The following is an 11,424-nucleotide window of genomic DNA, read 5'->3' on the forward strand; positions in this document are numbered from 1 at the left end:
CTTTCTGGCGGCGGACCTGAAACGCACCGCCCCAAGGTCAACGCTCCGACCCGTCCGCAGGGCTCACTGGGCGGGTTCCTTCCCGAAGATAACAGGACGGACCGCAATCAGACAGTCTGCCTCTCTGGCTATCTGTCTGACTGTCTCACCGTGTCTTAAAGGCCTGGGCCGCTCTTGTCAGAGTTGTCTAGACCGGGTGTCGGAACAAAGTTATCAGGCGTTATTTGATTTCAATTTTCTCCACGCATCTCGCCGAGGTCATAATAACAACTTTATTTTCAGCGGTGCATAAATTAATTACGCGCATTTAATAACTAAAATATCATTATATTCCCCCTTTAATAACATAAACGCTGCACACCAGGGAAGCCTTTAATAGCGCCGGGCCTGTAACTGGCCATTATCCGCCTGTAATGATATTACAGAACCAATTACGCGCCATTAGAAGGGATTTTCTGCACTTTATGTGGTTTGCTCCGATCCCACCGTCCTCTCTGAAATTTCAGCTGCTTCTCGAAGCCTCATTTCGCCGCCACCTCGGAGACGCGCGGCGGCTGCGCCTCCTCGTCCCAGATGCGCTTTAAAACTAATTGAAAGGGTCCCGCAGCAGATCGTTCATCTGAGGAGGGGAAATAAATCGCCGGACCCCTCGCTGTGAAGAAAATCAAAATTCTGGCCTTGTGAGTGTTCCGCACCTTGTAAAGCGGAGCCCCGAACACACCTAACGAGCAATTAACCCGCCCGACGGTCCCTCCAACGCCCAAAAGCAGTCATCCTCCTTTTTAATATGTGAAAGAACCAAATAAAAAGTGCAGTGCGTGCGTGCGTGCGTGTGTGTACATGGACAGGGAATAGTCCTGACTCTGGAATAACAATCACTTGTGATGAATTTTTTTGGCGCCGTAGTACAGCTGCCGGGGAAGCGTTTAGGGCTTTCCAGATCTCCCTCTTTCTCCATCTCTCTCACTCTCTCTGTATCACACACACACACACACACACACGGACCAAAACACCAAAAACACGCCGGTGTGGGGGGGGGGGCGAGAAAGACAAAGCCATGATAATCCGATTAGGACCAATTAGGCGTGAGATTCTGCGGCACGGGCTGAAAGCCTCAACACTGGAGTCAGTTAGAGAGACATCTGGACACTAGAGAGGGGGGGGCAGAGAGAGAGAAAAGGATGGCCCATTGTCCAAGGATATATGCACTGTATTTCTCCATGTGAATTGCGTGTCTATTTTAGGGTTATACTGTATTGATGTCTCTACATCTTGTCTTGATCGTTGCATTTATTTATTTTGTGCAGTGTTTATATGTTTTTATCTGTATTTTAGTTTTATTTTAGTTTTATCTTCACTTATTGTACTTCAAGTCTTCACTTATTGTTTTCCTCTTGCTTTGGCAATGTTGACATTGTGACCCATGTAAATAAAGCCACCTGGATTGAATGGAGACAGGCAGAGAGATGGATAAACAGAGAGAGAGAGAGAGAGAGAGAGAGGGGGGAACAGAAATGTATAGAAGATAGGGAGAGATGGACGAACAGAGAGACAGACAGACAGACAGACAGTGAGGGAGGGAGCAAGAGAGAGAGAGGAAGAGAGAGGGAGAGAGAGATCTGGACCCTCCCAGTCAGAGAAGGGAGTCAGTGGAAGTGCAGCTAGTCTCCTCGCTCTCCTTCAGAGCAGCAACTCCTTCTCCTTCCTTCCATCCTTCCTTCCTGCCTTCCTTCCTTCCGTCATTCCTTCCGTCCTTTCTTCCTTCCTTCCCCCCTCCCTTCCCCCCTCCCTCCTAAAGGTGGAGCGCTCCTCCCCTCCGCAGACGCTCCTGAGCGGCGGATCCACGGGATGAGCCAGGGTCGTTTAGGGATGATTTAGTTTCATTTCCACCCGGATGATCCGCGGGTTTATCATCGATCGTGATTCGTCTCCAGCCGCAGATGCCGTGTCGCGCCTCCGCGCTTTGTCGCGAAACTTTCCTCTCGTCGTAAATATCTCGGTAAAGTTCCACGCGGAGAGAAAAGACGCTCAGCATGTTTTACTTCCACTGTCCGCCGCAGCTGGACGCGGAGTGCTGCCGCTCCAACACGCGTGAGTATCCGCCAAATATAAACCCTGATCCATCAATTAAATGAGACCCTTCTACTTTATTAGTCCTCAGGAAAATCACTGTTATTCACTCATAGACACATTGTTATGAGTTATTTCTCCAACGTACGTCTGCGCGCAAAACTCGGTTTTGTCGTTGTTTTTTATTTAGATTTTCTTAATTTATGTTTTTTTTTCCATTCTGTAAATAGTTGTATTTGTCTTTGACTATAGATTTTTTTTTTCATTATTTTTTGGTTATAGTGCATGTCAGGTGTCACAGATCAGCCATGGAAGTCCTCAGATTCCAATTTCAATTTTCTATAAAATACAACGAATTATACTGCCCCTTACGATATAAATCATTTCATTTTTTTATGTAATATCACATTATGTATACCTGTCTTCCAGCATTTATCGTCTTTTGTTGTCTTCGTTTATTTTCGAAATAACGACACCTTAGTTGGCCTTTTGCAAAGGTTTTTTTTTTTCACACTTTAACAAATGCATTGAATTTTGTGATGTGAAATTATAATGACCCGTCTCAATGATTTCTTCCAGTGAATTCAGGTGGGTTTGCCAACCACGCCCCAGCCGATTTTGACGATGGATTTCTACGTAGAAAACAACGCAGAAATAGAACAACGTTCACCCTGCAACAGGTAAATATTTAGACCCGTGTGTAGAAATGTACAAACGAAATATTGCACTTTGAAGACAAACCTCGAAATGTCACTAAACTCAAACAATAACCCCATTAAAGTCTACAGGATGTTTTTTGTTGTTGTTTTTTTAGCGCCAATGTAAAAAAAACAAAAACAAGTTCATATGTTGAGGCTATTAAAAACCTATAAAAGATAAAGGTAATTGTCTGGAAAAAAAAAACATGAGATATTACCTAGTCACGCTATATTACATATATAATCAGTTTGACTATTATCAGATTCCCCCCACGCAAAAATATGTACAAATTGTATTGTAAATACATTTTATGTATTTGCAATAGAATTTACAAAATGTGTTATTATTCTTGCAGTGCGTTTTATGACTCCAGTGAATTCGATAAATGACACAAATAATTTAATCAAATGAAACCCTAGAGAGCTCTGTATAATTATCCTTATTACGTTGCAGGTATATCCAATTTGTTTGTAAATGTTTTTTTAATGTATTTTTTAATTTTAGATTTTCTCTAGTAGTTCTAAAGGCACACTCTGTTATTTTTTGTTGCTGTTGTTGTTTTTATTTTACTATGATACGCCCCAATAAAGCTAAATTGTTTTCTTTCTTTTTCTTTAACCCGTGCTGTCAGCATGCATGGCACACAGCACATAGATTTATTATTTTGATGCCGTTGCATCCAAGACAGAGTTGAGTTGAGTTTCAAATGCTCAACTTTCAAAGCTACTTTTTATTCATCGTCAAGAACCGTTTGGGGGGCGGGGGGTGGGGGGGTCAGGAGCACAGTGTTTAGTTATACATGGACCACCACCAAACCCCATCTTTGCAGAATGATCTTATGTTTTTATCAATAAACAACTGATCATCGTGACTTCTCCAAGAAGCGTGGGGGGGGCGGGGAGGGGTTGAAGCTTAATTTATAAATGTTTATTATGAAGCAAGACAAATAGGTAATAACGTTTATTTTTATTTTTTTATAATTAAGTGAAGTAATTAGGTTATTCTCCGTGTTTGCAGCTGGAGGCTCTGGAGGCCGTGTTCGCCCAGACCCACTACCCCGACGTGTTTACGCGCGAGGAGCTGGCGATGAAGATCAACCTGACGGAGGCGCGCGTGCAGGTGAGAACCGCGCCCCGAAAACGGACGGCCGCGCGGGTAACGCGCCCGGATGAAGCTGGATGAAGCCACTCCGTCATCCCGGGCGATGCACTTTAATAACATCAACGTAATGGTGAATATTAGATTAGTGTGATTAATCGCTCATTCATAATTAAGCGGCGATAATGTTCTGCGCTGATGTGGGCGCGTGTCAAAGGTGGAGATCCGCCCCCGTCCGTAGTGCCAAGTGAAAGGGGGGGGGGGAGGGGGATGCTTGTTTTTTTTAAATTTTTTCAGAAGACAAAATATTAAAAGTGATCTTACACACACACACACACACACACACACACACACACACACACCTTAAACCTCAAACGTAGTCATTGATATTCCGCCCCTGTCCCGCACATGCGCGCTGTGAGAAACGTGTCCCGCTGTAATCCGGTTATGTCCCGTCCGTCATTTGCCACATTCCGCATTTGCTTTTTGGGGTTTTTGTTGCGCGCGCAGATCTAATTGTGGGAAATATAATAGTTTTCCTTTTGTTCCCGCGGGTCGTCTTACTATCGCCTAAACCCAACGGCGGGGTCTGATAATGGAATCCGGGCTGTAAATTAGGGATTGTAAACAAATTATTCCCCCCCCCCCTAATCCGATTACCACATTCCCATTATTAAATCTGAACACGGACCCGGCGCAGCGTGCAGGGATATTAAACTTACATTATTATTAGAAAATAAATGTCCTTTCCGTTGTAGTATTGTTGCACCCCACCCTCACCCCCCCTCACCCCCCCCCTTTTGTGAAGTGTCAATGCCCCCCCGGCGTTAAGAGCACGCGGCAAATTGAGATTAATGGAGCAATTACAGCCCATTCAGGGGCTGGTGGGGGCGCGACCAGGCGCGGGAAGGTGTCGGGGTGAGATAAGTCCGTCCGCCGCTAAAACCGTTGTTTGTTCCTCCTTCATGTCCGATGAATGCGCGTGTTTTGTTCGGTTGTTGACGCCGTTTACGCCTCGCGCGGCACAATGGGAGACCCGCGCGCGCGCGCGTCCCGGATGGCGGCGGGGGGGGGCGCGCGCACAGCCTGCCGCTTTCCCGCCTCCATTCACGCGCTATGTGATTAATGCGCGCGCGAGCCGAGTCTTAATCGAATCTGATGTCGTCAAACAATCGCTAAATAGGGAAATAAACGACTTCACCGCGGCTCCCGCTCGCACTGGCGTCGCTACTGTCAGTGGGAAGTCATTAAAATATGATAATGAAAAATGGCTCAATTAAATGTTGTTATAGGGAATGACCTTCATCCAATCAGGACGCGGGGACCGGGTAGACCACGTTTTTAAGTCCAGTGTGTTGTTACTGGGGCGGCCCAACCCTGACACCTTCAACACACCCCATGTATAACTCCACCAAATTATTATCTATTTTTAAAAATATATACCTACTTATACTTAACAATATTATTATCCTTTTTTTTGATAGATTTGTTAATAAAAAATGAATAAGCACTCACACACCCCAAATCTGCATGTGCCATTGATTGTTCACTGGTGCAAAGGATGGTGTTTATAACATTAAGATTAGCGTCAACTACACCCAGCGCAGAGAAGATGGGGAGGAATTTCATTTTCTTCTTCTCTCCAAAGAAAACCAGTAATTCTAATGTATTTAAATATTCGTGCATTTAAATCGAAGTTGGACCGCTCACGCCCCCACCTTCTCCTTTCTTTTCTTCCCCTGCTATTGCTCAAACTAAAAAAAACAAACTAAAAAAACGTCGCCCCAGGTGTGGTTCCAGAACCGCAGAGCCAAGTGGAGGAAAACTGAAAGAGGGAGCAGTGACCCTGACGGAGCGAAGGAGCCGATGAGCGAGGGCCCTCCTCCGTCCCGCGGCATCAACTCGCAGTCGCCAGTTGACCAGAGCCGGAAGCAGAAGGAGCCGCTGGAGATTCAGCAGAGGTGAGGGGTCACCACTCAGGGAGAGCAGTTGCCGGTGCAAACACCTGAGTGTCGACACGAGAAGCAAAGGAAAAGTAACCGATAACCCGTTATTGTTGCCAGGCCCTTGAGCAAGGCAGTGCCCTTGAGCAATGTTCTCAAAACCGTTGACCCTGGACACAAGGGGTTAATTATAATTGTTTTTTTTCACTCGTCCAGGCCTAGGTTTAGGTTTTGTACGATCATAACATGATTGGAGACATTACGTATCCATTTCTTATACCTGCCGCAGCCACAACAGGACCGTGGCCCCTGGAGGTCCCTTCTTCCCGTCTTGCATCCCCGGAACCCTGCTCAACTCCGCCACATACGCCCAGGCCCTGACCCAGGTCGCCACGCTCAAAGGTAAAACTGACAAGTGACCAAGGCGAAAATGATGATGATGATGATGATGACAGTGTGATTGTGCCTGAGACCAGGAGCGGAGGATTTATTTCTCCCTCCGGTCCTTTTAGGAAGCGGTCTGTGCTCCTGCTGTGTGCCGGACCCAATGAGCTTGTCCTTCCTGCCTCCCTACGGGTGTCAGGGGAACCGCACCGCCAGCGTGGCCGCCCTGCGCATGAAGGCCCGGGAGCACTCGGAGGCCGTGCTGCAGTCCGCCAACTTGCTGGGGGCCATGCCCGGGGCCGGCGCGGGAGCCCTGTCCGTGGTCGGGGCGGCAGCGGCGAGGCCGACCATGGGTCCCGCCGTCGACGTCTCTGTCTCCATCGGGGCCGTGGTGGGGCGGGCGGGGGAGGTCTCCAGCCCCGGCCTCGTCACCAAGGCCTCTGTCCTGGGCTCCGGTCTGGACAAACACCCTCACTGCTCCAAGGAGCCGCTGGAGAAGAAGTGAGACCCACGGAGGAGCGGCAAATTTGGATACAACGATGCTCTGTGCCCGCGCGGCTGTGCCTGATATCGCTACTCTCTTCTAGAAGCACAACTGTTCGACTCCTTCACCCGTCCAGGAAAACAAACCGTCGTGACTGATGTTGTAATGTACGGATCAAACCTTTAATATATTTATTTGACTGTAAAATCTTTGTTAGAAATACTAAATGTTCTTGGGGTTGTGGTGTCCCCATAAAAGCACAACGATGACATTCTTCACGGACTCCTGGACAATGTTTGGAGGAATAAACGTAGTTTCTATGTGTGTGATGCAAAGACTTAAATCTGACAATGTGAATTTATATAACCCCCCATACGAACTGCATCCTTCTTGTAAAGAGACTTCCTCATTAAAGGTGCACAAACCTTCCACCGCCCCGAACGTTAACGCATGTAAACCCTGAGTGTGGCGCTGCTGCTGCTGGATTTAGGCTCTAGTGTCAGGGCACATCAGGTCACTAATGGGCCCTGACAACAATCCTCTAATTTTCATCCTTTTTTATTTGACAGCGGAAGTGCACTTTAATATTAATCAGCCATTTTCAATGTACGTGTGTGTGCGTGTGTGTACGTGCATGCGTGCGTTTGTGTGTGTGTGTGTGTGTGTGTGTGTGTGTGTATGTATGCGTGCGTGCGTGCGTGTTTGTCTCTGTTAGCACATCGGCAGCAGACAGGGAACACTCTGCTCCTGTTGTGACATGTTCTTTAAAACAATTAAAGATGTAGTCGCTCATGTTCCTCTCCTGTTGCCTCTCACTGCAGCCATCTGTTCCCATGCATTATTTATCAGCTTCCCTTAAAGCTGGGAGAGAAGAGTCTTATTATTTATTTACTTTTAGGAACTCTCTCTCTCTCTCTCTCTCTCCCTCTCTCCCTCTGCAGAGCATCACCTAGTTGATAAATACCATTAACACAAACTACTTTCAATGCAATCACGGTCTTAAAATACACCTCCTCTCATCACCTCAACTCTCTCAGTACAGTAGTTTATAATACAGGCGTACTTATTTTTTCACTATTACTAATTCTCTCTCTCTCTCTCTCTCTCTCTCTCTCTCTCTCTCTCTCTCTCTCTCTCTCTCTCTCTCTCGCCCAGAGTGACACTTGAACCTGACCAGATTGGAAATACTTAACTGCCGAGAACACGACCGGTATCGGCCTGATTCAATTTGCGTCCTTGAGGATTTTCAGGAAATTACTTTTGATAGTCGATAACACAATTAAGTAAACTACACACACATTATCATGAATAATAGATAAGAAATTATGTATTACCACGAAGTACTGGTTCAATAATTGATGAGCCAACACCCTGGTGACATGGAGGAGGGAGATAATGTCACTCTCTTTTTCTTTCAACTCTCTTTCCTCATTTTTTTATTTCTGTTTTTGACACAGCTATAATGTGCATGCTGTTAATTGTCCATAAATATACCAATAAAGTGAGACTTGAACTGACCCTGGGTCACCAGCCTGCAGTGGTGTTTTACATTATTTATGAAATCCTGTGATCCTTTTTACGACTGCATTCTAATATCATGCACTTTTCATACAAATAAACAAGCTAAAGTTAGCCAAAAATGTAAAAAAAAATAAAATAAAAAAAAAAGCTTTAATTCTCCGGGGGGATGTATTCTATTCTGTGGTGCTCCCAAACATTATACAGAAAAACTTCATCTGTTGATAGAATGATTTAGTTTGAAGCCGGACCAGAGATTTTAAGCCTCATGACATGGCGCTTAATGATAACACAATATCCTTTTGACAAACCTGCCTCTTTTCCAAAAAAAAAAAAAAAAAAAAAGGGGGACAGAATCGAGCCAACTCATACAAAAGAGTTTACACGTTGAATCTCGCCAAAAAATTTAACACAGCATTTTTTTGGGGGGAATTGAATCATTAGCCAAAACAAAGGATGCCGAAGTTGTAATGACTGGGATCATCATTAAGTTCTGCCTGGTTTCCCTAATTCACCGCTTTAATATTTCATAAACAAGTCAAGTTGGTGTTGACATTCCGCTGTGCATGTGGCATCATTGATAATTTTCTGTCACCCCCCCAAAAGAAAGTCCTGAGGCGGTTTTGTGAAGCATTGTTATATCAAATTAGCTGGAGAGCGGCCAGAAAAGCAGACAAATGTGGTGAATCTGGGGGACGGCAGTTGAACTCTCTTCTTATAGTGCAGTTAATGGGCTTCTTTTGTTACAGTAATGAAATATTTTGCAGGGAAAGCTGGAAAAAAATGTGTCCTGAAAAAGGAAGGCGTACTGTAGCTATTCCCTCACACACACACACACACACACACACACACACACACACACAAACACACACACACACACACACACACAAACACACACACACACACACACACAGACACAGACACACACACACACACACACACACACACACACACACCGACAAAACTCAGAAAAACGCACACGCAAACAAACAAAGCACACACACACACACACACACACACACAGACAAACTAAGAAAAACGCACATACCAAAAAGACTAACTGTATGTTTAAGCAAAACACACACACACACACACACACACACACACACACACACACACACAATTTATCATTGGAATGTAGATATTTCGTATATTTTGCTATATTTTGTTATTCCTGGGTCCTGAATCCAGTGCTTGAATGTAGATCCAGTACATACAGGACATCCAGGACATCCAGTCATCGCTGCTTTTAATTCAAGCCTTGGGCATGATCCATACTCCCAATCAATTAGAATCAATTAGAACCAATTTAGCCCTTTTATGAATGGATATAATAGAAACGTAGCAGATGTTAATGCAGTGAGTAATGCACCTCTCTGCTGCCCACCACAAAACCACATCTTTGTTCCAGTGGCTGGATCTTTGTTGTTCCTCCTTACTCAGCAGAGCTCGGCCCCCTGATCGATGCTCGGGGCCTCAACATCTCAAGGAGATTCTCGACGCGACGCGGTTCAAATGCAGAAATGATGGCGCGACGGCACAAAACTGGACAAAAAGTCTGAAGATTTCTCGAATAATTGTGGCATCTAAAAGTGTCAGTGAGATAAGGTCCCCGGGCCTGACGGCAGTGCCCCATGTGGCCGCTAGAGGGCCACGGTGAGCCGAAACCCTGCAAAACAGCGGATGGTGAATTTGGTGGGGAAAACACAGGGAATCAATCATAAGTGAACGGCTCATGATGATAAAAAAGATCACAAAATAACTGCTCCGTTTGACAAATTTGTCAGATAAAGATAAAGTAGAAAAACACATTTAAGAAAGTGTTAAAAAAACTATACTATTGTAAGTCTGGTGGAAATTATCTATAATGTCCAAAAAAAATATAAATGCATGGGAGATGAGAACTTTGGAAAGGGAGGAGGTGGTGATGAAGGGAGGCAACGACAGTTAGTGGGGCAAGATGACGTAAGGCCGCAAGATCCATTCCTGTGTGCGTGCGTGTGTGTGTGTGTGTGTGTGTGTGTGCGTGTGTGCGTGTCCATTAACAGCCCATGTGTGTGTGTCCATCAGCCGGGCCAGGCCTGCGTCTGCCAAGAATCATGGGAAAGTATCTGCTGCGGCGATCTCCTATTATAGCAGCGGCTGCAATGCCTCCTCTGCCCCGTGGCCTTTTCCACCAGGACCTGCGCTGTAGCCGGGGAGATCAGAGCCCCGGAGACATCCGCAAATCAAAATGTGAGACAGTCTCCCAAAGGGACCAAGTGCTATTTTTTCCCCATCTTAAATATAAATAATCAAAATATTCGTTTTATTAAAAATACAAATGTATGTATTATAATCAATATAATTTATATTTTTATTATCATTTAATTTATACAATGATTGTGTATGTATATATATTCACAAACATTGTATAAATAAAATGATAATAAAAGATATAAAATCAAAATAAAAGATATATATTCCCTTTTTTAGGTCTATTGCATATTCCCAATTATATATATATATATATATATATATATATATATATATATACATATATATATTTGGTTAATTACATATTCCACATCCCCCCTACAAAAGTGACACCTCGCCCCCACGGTCCCATATTAAATTATTATAACAATTATAACTTGTTATAACACTTCATTACATATTTACACTATATGCTACATTGCACATTGCTCAACATTATATTTAATATGCTATTATATTGTGGATTTCACTGAAACTACACTGTATATTCGTGAACAGTTTGTTATTACTTTATTATTTACTTGATATCACTTTGTTGAGCTGTTATTTTCTTTAATCTTTGAATGTACATAGTGTGAATTTAATGATTGTATTCTAAGTCTGTACTCAGCTCCTGCAACACCTGAATTACCCCTATGGGAAATATATCTTACTATCTTATCTTGACAATTTTTAACTGCTTACTTATTATTATTATTATCATTATTATTGTTGTTGTTGTTGTTGTTATTATTATTATTATTATTATTATTTTAATTAGCTGCTGTTACAATGCAATTCCCCTCCAGTGATAAATAAAGAATCTAACAATCTATCTATCTATCTATCTATCTATCTATCTATCTATCTATCTATCTATCTATCTATCTATCTATCTATCCGTCTTTCCCAATTTATCAATCTTTTCATCTACATATATGTGTGTGTGTGTGCCCGTGTGTGTGTGTGTCTGTGTGTCTGTGTGTGTCTGTG

At 43.9% G+C, this 11,424-nt stretch overlaps 1 protein-coding gene across 1 annotated transcript; it reads left to right on the forward strand.

Annotated features, from left to right (window-relative positions):
• Window positions 1-2,033: 2,033 nt before the first annotated feature.
• drgx (dorsal root ganglia homeobox) lies at window positions 2,034-6,699 on the forward strand (the record flags this gene model as incomplete). Its single annotated transcript, XM_080016108.1, has 6 exons — window positions 2,034-2,091; window positions 2,650-2,750; window positions 3,787-3,888; window positions 5,656-5,828; window positions 6,100-6,212; window positions 6,323-6,699. 6 exons carry the CDS (start codon window positions 2,034-2,036, stop codon window positions 6,697-6,699), a joined length of 924 nt encoding a protein of 307 aa, XP_079872234.1.
• Between the last annotated feature and the right edge of the window lie 4,725 nt (window positions 6,700-11,424).

Source organism: Zeus faber (assembly GCF_960531495.2).
Source record: "Zeus faber genome assembly, chromosome: 16".
Lineage (NCBI taxonomy): Eukaryota > Metazoa > Chordata > Actinopteri > Zeiformes > Zeidae > Zeus > Zeus faber.